This window comes from Apostichopus japonicus, chromosome 16 (genome assembly GCF_037975245.1).
Source record: "Apostichopus japonicus isolate 1M-3 chromosome 16, ASM3797524v1, whole genome shotgun sequence".
Lineage (NCBI taxonomy): Eukaryota > Metazoa > Echinodermata > Holothuroidea > Aspidochirotida > Stichopodidae > Apostichopus > Apostichopus japonicus.
In genome coordinates, this window is record NC_092576.1 from 2,249,590 (window position 1) to 2,267,264 (window position 17,675).

Sequence of the window (17,675 nt, forward strand, 5' to 3'; positions counted from 1 at the left end):
ACACTACCAAATATTAATTTAATTTAATCTGAGAGTCCTTTTGCGCCTTAGAAAAGTATCATCAAGGGGAAACCTGTTTCTCGGTTAGCACTTCACAAAACAGTGGGTGACATCATCATATAATGTATACTTACTTCATGACTTGATGCTATCTGCATGAGCTGTATGGTCGACCTCTGCAGTAACTTGCTGTGTTGTTTACTGATGGTGACCTCACTTGAGCAGAGCTCTTTGACAGTGTCTACGATGCCTTCAACATTACCACTCTGTTCCAAGATGCAAAGAATTGCAAAGTTGTCTCCATCTTTCTTACTTTTCAAATATTCGATGATTTTCTTGCCAGCGGTGGAATTCAACCCACAAGCGAATCGAAAGACGTACTGGAGATCAAATGGATCCATCTTCCCAAGAATTGGTTCCAGGTCAGCTGAATCTTCCACCTTGCAAAGAATATCCACCACACGAAATGACGCGAACCATTCACAGAATAGTTTATGGTAAAACCTTACTTCAATCTTCATCTTATCGCTCTTACCAGGAGTCTGTCCATCTGCAATATCATACATCTCCTCCTCTACGAGGATACCAACAAGTATGTACTGATCATAAAAATCTTGACCGAGTCGCTGGAGGAATTCTACTTGGCTCCACGCTATCTGTTGATACTCTTTACTGAGCCCATCGAAAGCGAATTTATCAAGTTCACTGTGATTATGTTCTAAGAACTTTGAGTATTCTTTAGCATTGAAATCTTTGGATTTGTTTCTCGTGTGACTATGAAAGCAATTCATCGCGTGGCGAAGGAAGTCAGTAACAGATTTAAATTTCTGAAAACCCTCTATTTCATGAGTCATGTGAGAGAACATAGTAAATAAGAGAGGAATCTGGCAAAGGTCATCAAGAATGACATTTTCCTTGAGACCTTTCTTAACTTTAGCAATAGCTTGTTCATTATCTCCGCAACAGCCTTACGGATGTACTGATCACGCGCAGTCTCATCAAAACCAGTAAGTTTAAATCGTTTGGTTTTGGCTCTGTCATACTCATTAGGTAGATACCTGGTTGTCAAGGTAACGTCAGATTCTTGGAACATCTTGTACTTGATAATGCGTCCAACGTCATTTTCCTCACCATTATCTGTTTGCAAGCCGTATAGACTTTTCTCGTTGGTGTCTCTGCCTGGGTATTCATCATAGCCATCTAACTGAAATGCTACTGACTTGCAGCTTTCTAGTATTTCCTTGATGTCTCTCTCCTTGACCCTGTATTCCTTTGGCACCAAATATCGCTTGATCGCTCTATAGATTGACGGAACTTTACCCAACTGTCTCAGTCTGAGTAAAATAAGAATCTCTACGTCAGCGAGAGGTGAATCTTGGACACCATTACACCAGTCATATGCTAACTGCAGGGTAAGAGTAGATTTCCCATACCCAGGCTCTCCTTCGATGATACGTCTGTTAGACCTCCTATGAGGATCATTGAATATGTTCTTGTAAGAATCTAACTGTTCCCATGATTCATCTTTACCATACGATGTAGCACTGTCACTCAGTGCAACCACACCGCTCTCGACAAATATCGTATTTACACAATAAAGTCTGTCTTGTATATAGGGTAAAGGTTTCACGGAGTCATAATAAAGTTTATACTTCTCTTTAAGCCCATCGATTAGTATTTGTTTCTTATCTATGAGAAACATAAAACAAACAATAATTAATAAACGAAACAAACAGGCCAACACAATCACCAACAAGATAGATTATTTGATTATATATAAAGTAATGCAATCATTGATCGTTGAAGAACCGACTGGTCAGTTGATCTAACAACGCATCTTAGAGAGATTCTTAATGTTGGTGTAAGTAATATGATAGAAATTCAACTTGGTGTCTTAATTGGAATATTAATTATTCAATATAATACGCATATTAACGTGAGTATGTATGGAGTTGGTGTACACTTTTTATCATTTCCATTTCGTCATGTAGATCATTAGAATCCATATTTGAAATTAATTTAATTTACATTTCGTTTTTTTACTAATTGAATCGGTGCTTTTCTTCCTTAACATAAAGACCGCAATCGCTTGGATGTTTCATGGAACGCGTATATTATGTATGTTAAATGAGTTTACGATACACCTTAAGTAAAAGAAAGGGAGTTGCAAACAAGAAATGTGGTACCACGGTTTAAAAATATCAAAGCTTTGCTTACATGAAAATCGACCAGACGCATACGGCAAGCAAGGTTTTAACTATTGCATTACGTAAAAAACAAACGATATGTGTTAATGCAGTAGTGAGACTACGTTTTAGATAACAAGTGTGGGCCATTTTACATTGCATCACAACTCGAGTTTATTCATGATACAATCATGTGACAATTCAATACTGACGTTTGTTAACACCAAGTTAACACCACCACATTAAAGTGAATGGCATTCCTACCAAGCAATGTATTTAAGTAAAGAACGCCGTGCAGGCGGGGTCGACATTAGTCATTGAGTGATAAAGTCGTCGGTAATATGTCCTTACATGCCCCTTCCTCCTCCTTCCCTACCAGTCCCTCAATCAAACTAGTGAGACTAGTGTCACTATAGTCACTAAGAAATCGTTAAGCCGTCGCAGGTGATGCTGCAAAACTAAACAATATTGCCTACCTCCTATAGTCAGTGGGTCTGAATACTTCTTTCTGACAGGTATACTTTGTTTATCAGATGCTCGGAAGTTTGTGTTTGTTGAAGATAATGCTGCGGGGGTCTCACGGTGTGGAATACTCTCAAATTGTGAAGCAGATTCTTCACTTTGAAATGGTTGTGTTGGTGACGACGCATCCCTTAGTTCAGGTGTTTGTGAGTTCCGATTAGCTCCTGGTGCTGTGTCTGTTTTAATTCCTCTCTTCGAGCCTTTCTTCTTTGAACTTCGATTTTCCATCTTTTTACCTTGCATAAGTAACGGAAGAAACTCAGTCAAAATCGATATAGCATAATTAAAGATATACAGCTCATTAATATGTAAAATAGCTCATCAATATATATATATGTTTATCAACTAAACGACGTAAAAACGAACTCAAAAAAGGAGATTAAAATATTAAAACAAACGAACTCAAACTTATTAAAAGCAACCATAATGCACCGAACAGCACGTTGGAAATCAATAATAATTAATAATAGCCAGGCACTTATTTTGAAGCGACCAAGAATTTGGGAGAAGCCTGAAGGATTCAGCACTTCTATTTAAATTTGGAATCTTTTCATTTTAGAAAGTCATTTCAGATGGGACCTAGATTGCTCTTGGATGGAAACCCCACCTTACTATGACCCGATCAGTGATCGAACCCCAAACTCATCGATTGCCAAGCCCATTGCTTCAAAAACCGCCGCCGTTATCCACTCGACCAAAGTAGCGGTAACATTCAAGATTCTGTAGTTTCTACTTCACAGTATTCTATATACTGCAGCAATTCGGTCTTGATTCATTATTTCAAATACCGCTAATATTTACTGGTACATGAGCGGAATTATAATAACCTAGATCACGAATAGTATAGATAGATAGATATTTATTCAGCCAATCATGTAAAAATACAATGGAAATTGGTTAACAAGAGCTCAAACATTAAAAATTGTAAACAACGTATAAGACGTAAAATAAAATACATAGATATGAAAACGTTCCTATAAAATGAACAAAAATATAAAATGTACCTACAAAAAATTAAAGTGTACAAAAATATATAAATGCCCTCATATCCAATATAAAGTCTACACAGTATGTAATTGTACATTGTAATTGTACATGTATTTATAATCCTTCTTGATTGTTTCATTAAAGTTCGTTTACAACATAGTTTTGTCTATAACAGTTACTTCTGTGAGATTTATTTTCCGCTATTAGCAAATAATCGTATGGAAACATGTTTGTAAAACTCTTCTTTACCGAATTGTTTACACAACAGAACCAATTATCGTTAAAATATTGCCACCCAAATATCCAGACTATCAATACAGTCTGACCAAACCACGTATTTTAGATTCCTAAGAATCCAATTTATAGATTCAATTACAGACCACCCTGCAAATATTTAATACGTGCAGAGAAGAATCAATATGTTGCTAAATGAAGCATGACCTGGTGATCCAATTCAATATAAAAGAAACTTTGCTCACGAGATTCAGCAAGCTCATAAGACAATGACCTACATAATGGAAATGAGAGCATCCTCTTACAAGAACTTAATAAAAATGGCGAACAGTTTACCAACCGAATACTAAACGTTCTGTAATCTAAAACTGGTTTTTGACTGAGCTCAAGGTTCATATTTATATATTTCGTCTAATTGCTCTTCATCAGATGTTATACTTTTAACTTTACCCTTCAAACAGTTTGGTATAGAAGATCAAAGCAATATGAGGCAAAATTTTCTTAAAGCATTATGCACATTTTACAGGGTATTAATATAAGTCTATATCATTAACACTATCCAGAAAACATCTAAAAGGTAGACTATTTTGAGAGGATTATTAAGATCTATAGATAGAAATATGATATTATCAGGCAACCAAGTTAACGTTTGGCCTTCGAGACCTCGATCTATAGTATGACATGAAGAGCTGTTACAGCTGCTTTCTAGTCACTTCGCCCAACAACCATTTCGCCCAACTGCCATTTCGCCCAACCAGCCTGGTCATTTCGCCCAACCAGCCTGGTCATTTCGCCCAACCAGCCTGGTCATTTCGCCCAACCAGCATGGTCATTTCGCCCAACCATTATAGTCATTTCGCCCAACCAGCATGGTCATTTCGCCCAACCGTGTTGGTCATTTCGCCCAACCTTATTTTTACTAATATTCAGTCAGAATAATATTACTTTTTCTATTCCACTAGTTCAATTTGATTTATTTTGGGTTAGGTTACTTCGTAATAGGTAAATAAAAAAGTGAGGTCCGCTCGATATGGATCAAAGTCTGAGCAGTTATTTCGGGTATAATGGGAGGATTACACTACTTTAGGCGTTTACGCATACAATGGAAGTTATATTATTATACAAACACAGGGGAATCGGTCTTCATAAAACCTATCAAACCTAACCCCTAAAACACTGATCCATCCTACTGACTAACAATTCCCGAACGTTTCCTTATTAAATTGAAAAAAAATATATATAAAACCCGTCCGTAATATTGAATTACTATATTTAATCAATGTAACCACTTTATCAATGTAACCACATATGTAATCACATATGTAATCAATTTAACCACGACTTCAACTTTCCTTAATACTCGGTTCGTATCCCGTAACGTTAACAATTCCCGAACGTTTACTATCAAACCTATCAAACCTAACCCCTAAAACACTGACTCCATCCTCAAGATTCCTTTATATTCGGTTCGTATCCTGTAACGTTAAAAATTCCCGAACGTTTCCTTACTAGAGTTATACAAAGTAAAGGACTTCAAGTTTCCTTAATATTCGAACGTTTACTATCAAACCTATAACCCCTAACACACTGATCGATCCTCAAGTTTCCTTAATATTCGGTTCGTATCCTGTAACGTTAACAATTCCCGAACGTTTCCTTACTAAAGTTATACAAAGTAAAGGACTTCAAGTTTCCTTAATATTCCTTAATATTCGAACGTTTACTATCAAACCTAACCCCTAACACACTGATCGATCCTCAAGTTTCCTTAATATTCGGTTCGTATCCTGTAACGTTAACAATTCCCGAACGTTTCCTTTTGAAGTATCATATTTAATCAAGGTTGGGCGAAATGACCAGGCTGGTTGGGCGAAATGACCAGGCTGGTTGGGCGAAATGACCTGGCTGGTTGGGCAAAATGACCAGGCTGGTTGGGCGAAATGACCAGGCTAGTTGGGCAAAATGGTAAGGTTGGGCGAAATGGCAGTTGGGCGAAATGGTTGTTGGGTGAAGTGTCCTGCTTCCTTACAGCTCATGTGCAAATTTAGTTTGTAAAAGCAACAAATAAATTCAATAGCTAGAACGAGATTCGAACTTTTATAGTTACGTAGAGATCACAAACGTTGTGAATTATTTAGCTCAGTGGATAACCACATTACACAAGCAAATAATTCGGTTTGGACGTATTGACATAATGTTCCTTGAACTAATATAGCCTGTATTGTCATTTGAGCTCGCAGTGAGAATATGAAATGGATGGGACTGTAAATAAATTGTTATCTTAAATGATTAAAGGCTTTGCTTGCTTATGTCAGTTTGTATGTACACTTGATTGTACACACACCAGCAAAGTTTAAGTCCACCCAAACCGAAAAAAGAATAGAAAAGAATAAACACAAATTAGTATATTATCTACAGAAAATTAATTATTAACCTCAAATAGTGATATTCTTCTATAGTATATAAGACTAATATCTTGTTAAGTTTAAAACCGAATCTTAAGTTCGGAAGATTCTACTTGGTACATGATCTGATAGAGAATTTGCTGTCATTATTGCTGATTTCGAATTAAAATTAGTTTGGTGGCAAAATGGGATGTATGTTATCAATTTTACCTTTAATCATTTAAATAATGTGCCATTTCTATTGCGCGAACGTCACCTGCGTCGTTTAATAAAACATGGGGAAATATGTTAGTGGCATATAGAGAAAAAGGAGAAGAAAGAAAGGTCTACTGCAAATACAAGAAAAATATATATATTGACTACAAAAAAAGAAGCAGGAATTGAAGCAGATATCAAATGAAGACCGTTTTGAAATGTGTACCATAATAATATTTCTATACTGTTAAAATTCACAGAAAACCCTTGGAGCTAGCCATTTCTGAGAAACATGATATAGAAAAGTACAATGAAAGTATTTTTGCATGCTGTTGCTTAACTTTATAATTCTTAATTTATGATACATTTTAGTAATTTAATTAAGGCCGTGTTGAATTTCATTGTATTTGTGTCCTTCTTTAATATTAATATTCTTAGGCATGTTATTATTTTAGATCAATCTATGTGAGTCTGTTGTTTGATGCATTAACAATAAGTATAACACGAATAACTAAAGCGTATCTATTCAGATATGTACACTATCACTATAATTATAGTTAAACTGTAGCCAATAATAGGCATTGAAGGGTACATTCAATGGGTAGATTTTATTTAAAAAAAAAACAATAATAAAATATATAAATTGTAGTTAGTGCAGACCATTGCTCTTGATATTAATTGAGGGGATTATTTAAAACAAATTAACGCGGCAGGCAAATAGGATCTTTAGTGTTATCGTTAAAGACTAATAATGTGTATATGACATAAGTTCATAATCATTCTTACGAAATTGAAGAATTATAATCATTCTTACAAAAGATTTTCAACCACGGCCGTTGCATATTTCGCTCCACTCCTACAGAATTCTTTAAACGAGGCCATATGACCGATTGTCACTAATGAAATAGTCGTTGGCGCTATTTATTTGTTTGTAAAGGTTAATAGAACGATTTCATCTGATTCGCCGGTGACTTTGCTTGTTTTCGTCAGTAATTTTAAGACAGGTCTCGTGTTAGTACAACCAATCAATCAAAGTCAAAGTCAAATTTAAAAATCAAAAGACAAAGTCAAAGTCAACGACAAAATTAAACTTGAAACTGAAAAACACAGAATAAACATCTTGATTCCATATAAGGAAGATCATGATAAATAATAATTTGCTGTGTGACTATGAATTATGTCTGGCATCACACAATATTGTATGGTTTTGGCAACGGTCGACATGAGACCCGAACATTCGGGTGCTTTGTTCATAATCTGCTGGTGCGTATTATGGATTTTGTTAAACTGACTAAAACTTAACTAATAAATTTCCTGTTGATGCCTGTTGATGCATTAAAAAACCCAGTATCGATCAGCATGAAGCAGCCAGAGGCTAAATAAGTGAGAGAAGAATCAAAATCAGAACAGCTCACAAGATCTGTCAAACGTTTCAAACTGAAGTTTTCAAATTGCTGCTTTTGATATGGATACAAATGAAAGGAGACGGAAAGAAATAGGAAGAAAAATGCTTCCAGAACTCTTTGTGTAATACATTAAGAGAAGTAAAACTGAGCGAAAAAAGAGATGAAACTGATCTAACAACATCGATAAAGGATCCCCCCAAAATTACCTCATCGCCATTCCTCCCCCTCCCCCAATCCACACACACACACACAACATGCACTATCCCTCTTCTCTCTGCTTCAACAGATTAGTGCTTGTTTTCTTTTAATGCATACTCATTGCAATAATAAAAAGCAATAATACTGACGTTCAGTTGATGTAGTTAGTGCAGACCATTGCTCTTGATATTAATTGAGGGGATTTTTAAAAGCAAATTAACGCGGCTGGCAAATACGATGTTTAGTGTTATCGTTAAAGACTAATAATGTGTATATGACATAAGTTTATAAGCATTCTTACGAAAGATTTTAAACCACGGATACTCTCTGTATCATTGTTACTCACTTCCTATCAAATGAATACCATGTTTTTCTAAATATCTTCTTTCTATATACTTATACCTGTTGTAATTTTAGATCGAAGTTTAACATTTAGCAGTATTGTGATCGTCATACTTGATAGCATTGTTACAGTAATATTAATTAATGTTTAGAAAAATGCAGTTTTAATTTTTTATTATATAATTATTAACTACTTTATCCGACAAATGATGTCACATGCTATTTGTTATGTTGGCCGTTACGTTGTTTACATGAAGTGAAAAGTACGTTTTGAATTTGCAAATTAACAACAAACTATCATGAACATTTTGGTCTGGACAAATGAGCGGACTTCGTGAATGACGACATTTGCGTCTTTATACGATTTCCACATTTTAAAATTGAATTTTGTGTAGATTGAAAGCAACTATCAAAGTATCTACCTGCTCTGAAGGTAGATTGTTTTCAACCATGAAATATCAGAACCTAAGGTTGTGCCTACAGTTGATTTTCTTTATATTTGAAAAGTTAATAGTACAACGTGTGATGTTTATTGCATTACTGTGGAGAGGTCCGCCATTTCACACACCATGTGATAAATAATAAATTTGATTAATGTTCATGAGAAATCGACTTACCTGAGAGAAAAGTTGTTCATTGTGTCAGAAAGACAGATGATATCAAAATGTATAATTGAGATGATGGGAATCTTCTCCGTTTACTTGAAGAAATAACAATTTGTTACGGACAGTATTCAGTGACCACTCCTTAATAAAAATGGCGACTAGCTAAGTACTGAACGGCTCAGTCATGCTTACTGGTTATTGGTTGAATTCGATGTTCATAGTTACATATTCGTCAAGAATTTATTCAACTTTTTTTCAGATTTGAAATTTAGACTTTATCCTTCCAATCGGTTGTATCGCGCTCGAATTACCATCATGCACATTTTCTTTAAAGCAGTGCATATGTTAGACAAAATTAAATGATACTTCATATTTGTTTGAAACGTGAAGGTATATATATATATATATATATACATTAAACATAAATATCAACCAAGAATTATTTATATGAAGAAACTATGCGTATAATTTCCATTCGCCTGCAGCAGCCATGTTGGATCTCAGCTCCATTCGAGCCCGTAATCTATCATGGCACGAAGAAGTTTTGCTATCGAAAACGTATTCAAAATAATTCCATCATTTTATTTGAACATGTTTTCATAAGAACAACCAAATATTTATCAATTATTGTTACAAAGAGCTCGCTTTATAAATTTCAATTCAAACGAATGAAGAAGTCACAACAATAATTAAAGATCTTAAAGCCGTTGATATTTCGCTCCACTCCTACAGAATTCTTTAAACGAGGCCATATGATCGATTGTCACTTATGAAATAGTCGTTGGCGCTATTTATTTGTTTGTAAAGGTTAATAGAACGATTTCATCTGATACGCCGGTGACTTTGCTTGTTTTCGTCAGTAATTTTAAGACAGGTCTCGTGTTAGTACAACCAATCAATCAAAGACAAAGTCAAATTTAAAAATCAAAAGTCAAAGACAAAGTCAAAGTCAACGACAAAATTAAACTTGAAACTGAAAAACACAGAATAAACATCTTGATAACATATAAGGAAGATCACGATAAATAATATTGTGCTGTGTGACTATGAGTTATGTCTGGCATCACACAATATTGTATGGTTTTGGCAACGGTCGGCATGAGACCCGAACATTCGGGTGCTTTGTTCATAATCTACAGGTGCGTATTATGGATTTTTTTAAACTGACTAAAACTTAAGTAATAAATTTCCTGTTGATGCCTGTTGATGCATTAAGAAAACCCAGTATCGATCAGCATGAAACAGCCAGAGGCTAAATAAGTGAGAGAAGAATCAAAATAAGAACAGCTCACAAGAGAATGTGAAACGTTTCAAACTGAAGTTTTCAAATTGCTGCTTTTGATATGGATACAAATGAAAGGAGACGGAAAGAAATAGGAAGAAAAATGCTTCCAGGACTCTTTGTGTATACATTAAAAGATGTAAAACTGAGCAAAAAAAAGAGATGAAACTGATCTAACAACATCGATAAAGGATCCCCCCAAAATTACCTCATCGCAATTCCTCCCCCTCCCCCAATCCACACACACACACACAACATGCACTATCCCTCTTCTCTCTGCTTCAACAGATTGGTGCTTTTTTTTTAATGCATACTCATTGCAAAAGCAATAATACTGACGTTCAGTTGATGTAGTTAGTGCAGACCATTGCTCTTGATATTAATTGAGGGGATTTTTAAAAACAAATTAACGCGGCTGGCAAATACGATGTTTAGTGTTATCGTTAAAGACTAATAATGTGTATATGACATAAGTTTATAAGCATTCTTACGAAAGATTTTAAACCACGGATACTCTCTGTATCATTGTTACTCACTTCCTATCAAATGAATACCATGTTTTTCTAAATATCTTCTTTCTATATACTTATACCTGTTGTAATTTAAGATCGAAGTTTAACATTTAGCAGTATTGTGATCGTCATACTTGATAGCATTGTTACAGTAATATTAATTAATGATTAGAAAAATGCAGTTTTAATTTCTTATTATATAATTATTAATTACTTTATCCGACAAATGATGTCACATGCTATTTGTTATGTTGGCCGTTACGTTGTTTACATGAAGTGAAAAGTACGTTTTGAATTTGCAAATTAACAACAAACTATCATGAACATTTTGGTCTGGACAAATGAGCGGACTTCGTGAATGACGACATTTGCGTCTTTATACGATTTCCACATTTTAAAATTGAATTTTGTGTAGATTGAAAACAACTATCAAAGTATCTACCTGCTCTGAAGGTAGATTGTTTTCAACCATGAAATATCAGAACCTAAGGTTGTGCCTACAGTTGATTTTCTTTATATTTGAAAAGTTAATAGTACAACGTGTGATGTTTATTGCATTACTGTGGAGAGGTCCGCCATTTCACACACCATGTGATAAATAATAAATTTGATTAATGTTCATGAGAAATCGACTTACCTGAGAGAAAAGTTGTTCATTGTGTCAGAAAGACAGATGATATCAAAATGTATAATTGAGATGATGGGAATCTTCTCCGTTTACTTGAAGAAATAACAATTTGTTACGGACAGTATTCAGTGACCACTCCTTAATAAAAATGGCGACTAGCTAAGTACTGAACGGCTCAGTCATGCTTACTGGTTATTGGTTGAATTCGATGTTCATAGTTACATATTCGTCAAGAATTTATTCAACTTTTTTTCAGATTTGAAATTTAGACTTTATCCTTCCAATCGGTTGTATCGCGCTCGAATTACCATCATGCACATTTTCTTTAAAGCAGTGCATATGTTAGACAAAATTAAATGATACTTCATATTTGTTTGAAACGTGAAGGTATATATATATATATATATACATTAAACATAAATATCAACCAAGAATTATTTATATGAAGAAACTATGCGTATAATTTCCATTCGCCTGCAGCAGCCATGTTGGATCTCAGCTCCATTCGAGCCCGTAATCTATCATGGCACGAAGAAGTTTTGCTATCGAAAATGTATTCAAAATAATTTCATCATTTTATTTGAAAATGTTTTCATAAGAACAACCAAATCTTTATCAATTATTGTTACAAAGAGCTCGCTTTATAAATTTCAATTCAAACGAATGAAGAAGTCACAACAATAATTAAAGATCTTAAAGCCGTTGATATTTCGCTCCACTCCTACAGAATTCTTTAACGAGGCCATATGATCGATTGTCACTAATGAAATAGTCGTTGGCGCTATTTATTTGTTTGTAAAGGTTAATAGAACGATTTCATCTGATACGCCGGTGACTTTGCTTGTTTTCGTCAGTAATTTTAAGACAGGTATCGTGTTAGTACAACCAATCAATCAAAGACAAAGTCAAATTTAAAAATCAAAAGTCAAAGACAAAGTCAAAGTCAACGACAAAATTAAACTTGAAACTGAAAAACACAGAATAAACATCTTGATAACATATAAGGAAGATCACGATAAATAATAATGTGCTGTGTGACTATGAGTTATGTCTGGCATCACACAATATTGTATGGTTTTGGCAACGGTCGGCATGAGACCCGAACATTCGGGTGCTTTGTTCATAATCTACAGGTGCGTATTGTGGATTTTTTTAAACTGACTGAAACTTAACTAATAAATTTCCTGTTGATGCCTGTTGATGCATTAAAAAAAACCAGTATCGATCAGCATGAAGCAGCCAGAGGCTAAATAAGTGAGAGAAGAATCAAAATAAGAACAGCTCACAAAAGAATGTGAAACGTTTCAAACTGAAGTGTTCAAATTGCTGCTTTTGATATGGATACAAATGAAAGGAGACGGAAAGAAATAGGAAGAAAAATGCTTCCAGGACTCTTTGTGTAATACATTAAAAGATGTAAAACTGAGCGAAAAAAAGAGATGAAACTGATCTAACAACATCGATAAAGGATCCCCCCAAAATTACCTCATCGCCATTCCTCCCCCTCGCCCAATCCACACACACACACACAACATGCACTATCCCTCTTCTCTCTGCTTCAACAGATTGGTGCTTTTTTTTTAATGCATACTCATTGCAAAAGCAATATAACTGACGTTCAGTTGATGTAGTTAGTGCAGACCATTGCTCTTGATATTAATTGAGGGGATTTTTAAAAACAAATTAACGCGGCTGGCAAATACGATGTTTAGTGTTATCGTTAAAGACTAATAATGTGTATATGACATAAGTTTATAAGCATTCTTACGAAAGATTTTAAACCACGGATACTCTCTGTATCATTGTTACTCACTTCCTATCAAATGAATACCATGTTTTTCTAAATATCTTCTTTCTATATACTTATACCTGTTGTAATTTAAGATCGAAGTTTAACATTTAGCAGTATTGTGATCGTCATACTTGATAGCATTGTTACAGTAATATTAATTAATGATTAGAAAAATGCAGTTTTAATTTCTTATTATATAATTATAAATTACTTTATCCGACAAATGATGTCACATGCTATTTGTTATGTTGGCCGTTACGTTGTTTACATGAAGTGAAAAGTACGTTTTGAATTTGCAAATTAACAACAAACTATCATGAACATTTTGGTCTGGACAAATGAGCGGACTTCGTGAATGACGACATTTGCGTCTTTATACGATTTCCACATTTTAAAATTGAATTTTGTGTAGATTGAAAACAACTATCAAAGTATCTACCTGCTCTGAAGGTAGATTGTTTTCAACCATGAAATATCAGAACCTAAGGTTGTGCCTACAGTTGATTTTCTTTATATTTGAAAAGTTAATAGTACAACGTGTGATGTTTATTGCATTACTGTGGAGAGGTCCGCCATTTCACACACCATGTGATAAATAATAAATTTGATTAATGTTCATGAGAAATCGACTTACCTGAGAGAAAAGTTGTTCATTGTGTCAGAAAGACAGATGATTATCAAAATGTATAATTGAGATGATGGGAATCTTCTCCGTTCACTTGAAAAATAACAATTTGTTATGGACAGTATTCAGTGACCACTCCTTAATAAAAATGGCGACTAGCTAAGTACTGAACGGCTCAGTCATGCTTACTGGTTATTGGTTGAATTCGATGTTCATAGTTACATATTCGTCAAGAATTTATTCAACTTTTTTCAGATTTGAAATTTAGACTTTACCCTTGCAATCGGTTGTATCGCGCTCGAATTACCATCATGCACATTTTCTTTAAAGCAGTGCATATGTTAGACAAAATTAAATGATACTTCATATTTGTTTGAAACGTGAAGGTATATATATATATATATATATATATATATATATATACATTAAACATAAATATCAACCAAGAATTATTTATATGAAGAAACTATGCGTATAATTTCCATTCGCCTGCAGCAGCCATGTTGGATCTCAGCTCCATTCGAGCCCGTAATCTATCATGGCACGAAGAAGTTTTGCTATCGAAAATGTATTCAAAATAATTTCATCATTTTATTTGAAAATGTTTTCATAAGAACAACCAAATCTTTATCAATTATTGTTACAAAGAGCTCGCTTTATAAATTTCAATTCAAACGAATGAAGAAGTCACAACAATAATTAAAGATCTTAAAGCCGTTGATATTTCGCTCCACTCCTACAGAATTCTTTAAACGAGGCCATATGATCGATTGTCACTAATGAAATAGTCGTTGGCGCTATTTATTTGTTTGTAAAGGTTAATAGAACGATTTCATCTGATACGCCGGTGACTTTGCTTGTTTTCGTCAGTAATTTTAAGACAGGTATCGTGTTAGTACAACCAATCAATCAAAGACAAAGTCAAATTTAAAAATCAAAAGTCAAAGACAAAGTCAAAGTCAACGACAAAATTAAACTTGAAACTGAAAAACACAGAATAAACATCTTGATTCCATATAAGGAAGATCATGATAAATAATAATGTGTTGTGTGACTATGAATTATGTCTGGCATCACGCAATATTGTATGGTTTTGGCAACGGTCGGCATGAGACCCGAACATTCGGGTGCTTTGTTCATAATCTACAGGTGTGTATTATGGATTTTATAAAACTTAACTAATACATTTCCTGTTGATGCATGTTGATGCATTAAACAAAAACAAAAAACAAAACCCAGTATCGATCAGCATGAAGCAGCCAGAGGCTAAATAAGTGAGAGAAGAATCAAAATCAGAACAGCTCACAAGAGAATGTGAAACGTTTCAAACTGAAGTGTTCAAATTGCTGCTTTTGATATGGATACGAATGAAAAGAGACGGAAAGAAATAGGAAGAAAAATGCTTGCAGGACTTTTGGCGTAATACATTAAAAGAAGTAAAACTGAGCGAAGAAAAGAGGTGAAACTGATCTAACAACATCGATAAAGGATCCCCCAAAATTACCTCATCGCAATTCCTCCCCCTCCCCCAATCCAGAAAACACACACACAAACATGCACTATCCCTCTTCTCTCTGCTTCAACAGATTAGTGTTTTTTTTAATGCATACTCATTGCAAAAGCAATAATACTGAAGTTCAGTTGATGTAGTTAGTGCAGATCATTGCTCTTGATATTAATTGAGGGGATTTTTAAAAACAAATTAACGCGGCTGGCAAATACGATGTTTAGTGTTATCGTTAAAGACTAATAATGTGTATATGACATAAGTTTATAAGCATTCTTACGAAAGATTTTAAACCACGGATACTCTCTGTATCATTGTTACTCACTTCCTATCAAATGAATACCATGTTTTTCTAAATATCTTCTTTCTATATACTTATACCTGTTGTAATTTTAGATCGAAGTTTAACATTTAGCAGTATTGTGATCGTACTACTTGATAGCATTGTTACAGTAATATTAATTAATGTTTAGAAAAATGCAGTTTTAATTTCTTATTATATAATTATTAATTACTTTATCCGACAAATGATGTCACATGCTATTTGTTATGTTGGCCGTTACGTTGTTTACATGAAGTGAAAAGTACGTTTTGAATTTGCAAATTAACAACAAACTATCATGAACATTTTGGTCTGGACAAATGAGCGGACTTCGTGAATGACGACATTTGCGTCTTTATACGATTTCCACATTTTAAAATTGAATTTTGTGTAGATTGAAAACAACTATCAAAGTATCTACCTGCTTTGAAGGTAGATTGTTTTCAACCATGAAATATCAGAACCTAAGGTTGTGCCTACAGTTGATTTTCTTTATATTTGAAAAGTTTATAGTTCAACGTGTGATGTTTATTGCATTACTGTGGAGAGGTCCGCCATTTCACACACCATGTGATAAATAATAAATTTGATTAATGTTCCTGAGAAATCGACTTACCTGAGAAGAAAGTTGTTCATGGTGTCAGATAAACAGATGATTATCAAAATGCATAATTGAGATGATGGCAATCTTCTCAGTTTACTTGAAGAAATAACAATTTGTTACGGACAGTATTCAGTGACCACTCCTTAATAAAAATGGCGACTAGCTAAGTACTGAACGGCTCAGTCATGCTTACTGGTTATTGGTTGAATTCGATGTTCATAGTTACATATTCGTCAAGAATTTATTCAACTTTTTTTTCAGATTTGAAATTTAGACTTAACCCTTCCAATCGGTTGTATCGCGCTCGAATTACCATCATGCACATTTTCTTTAAAGCAGTGCATATGTTAGACAAAATTAAATGATACTTAATATTTGTTTCAAACTTGAGGTATATATATATATACTTTCAACATAAATATCAACCAAGAATGATTTATTTGAAGAAACTATGCGTATAATTTTCATACGCCTGCAGCAGCCATGTTGGATCTCAGCTCCATTCGAGCCCGTAATCTATCATGGCACGAAGAAGTTTTGCTATCGAAAATGTATTCAAAATAATTTCATCATTTTATTTGAAAATGTTTTCATAAGAACAACCAAATCTTTATCAATTATTGTTACAAAGAGCTCGCTTTATAAATTTCAATTCAAACGAATGAAGAAGTCACAACAATAATTAAAGATCTTAAAGCCGTTGATATTTCGCTCCACTCCTACATAATTCTTTAAACGAGGCCATATGAACGATTGTCACTAATGAAATAGTCGTTGGCGCTATTTATTTGTTTGTAAAGGTTAATAGAACGATTTTATCTGATACGCCGGTGACTTTGCTTGTTTTCGTCAGTAATTTTAGCAGGTCTCGTATTAGTACAACCAATCAATCAAAGACAAAGTCAAATTAAAAAATCAAAAGTCAAAGACAAAGACAAAATTAAACTTGAAACTGAAAAACACAGAATAAACATCTTGATTCCATATAAGGAAGATCATGATAAATAATAATGTGCTGTGTGACTATGAATTATGTCTGACATCACACAATATTGTATGGTTTTGGCAACGGTCGACATGAGACCCGAACATTCGGGTGCTTTGTTCATAATCTGCAGGTGCGTATTATATATTTTGTTACACTGACTAAAACTTAACTAACACATTTACGGTTTATATCTGTTGATGAATTAAAAAAACCAGTGATCGATCAGCATGAAGCAGCCAGAGGCTAAATAAGTGAGAGAAGAATCAAAATCAGAACAGCTCACAAGATCTGTCAAACGTTAAAACTGAAGTTTTCATATTGTTGCTTTTGATATG

General features: G+C 34.1%; 3 protein-coding genes across 4 annotated transcripts in view; 1 reads left to right on the forward strand and 2 right to left on the reverse strand.

The window, feature by feature from the left end:
- LOC139983661 (very-long-chain 3-oxoacyl-CoA reductase-like) overlaps nucleotides 1-17,675 on the forward strand; it is a 262,428-nt gene that overhangs the window by 238,586 nt on the left and 6,167 nt on the right. The window lies entirely within an intron of this gene.
- Nucleotides 1-17,675, reverse strand: part of LOC139983650 (uncharacterized) — a 468,492-nt gene that overhangs the window by 30,132 nt on the left and 420,685 nt on the right. The gene's annotated exons all lie outside the window — the stretch shown is intronic.
- Nucleotides 717-16,608, reverse strand: LOC139983658 (uncharacterized). The gene is made up of 3 exons (XM_071997360.1): nucleotides 16,365-16,608; nucleotides 2,663-2,944; nucleotides 717-1,689 (listed from the first exon to the last, which is right to left on the reverse strand). Exons 2-3 carry the CDS (start codon nucleotides 2,934-2,936, stop codon nucleotides 851-853), a joined length of 1,113 nt encoding a protein of 370 aa, XP_071853461.1. The 5' UTR covers nucleotides 2,937-2,944; nucleotides 16,365-16,608; the 3' UTR covers nucleotides 717-850.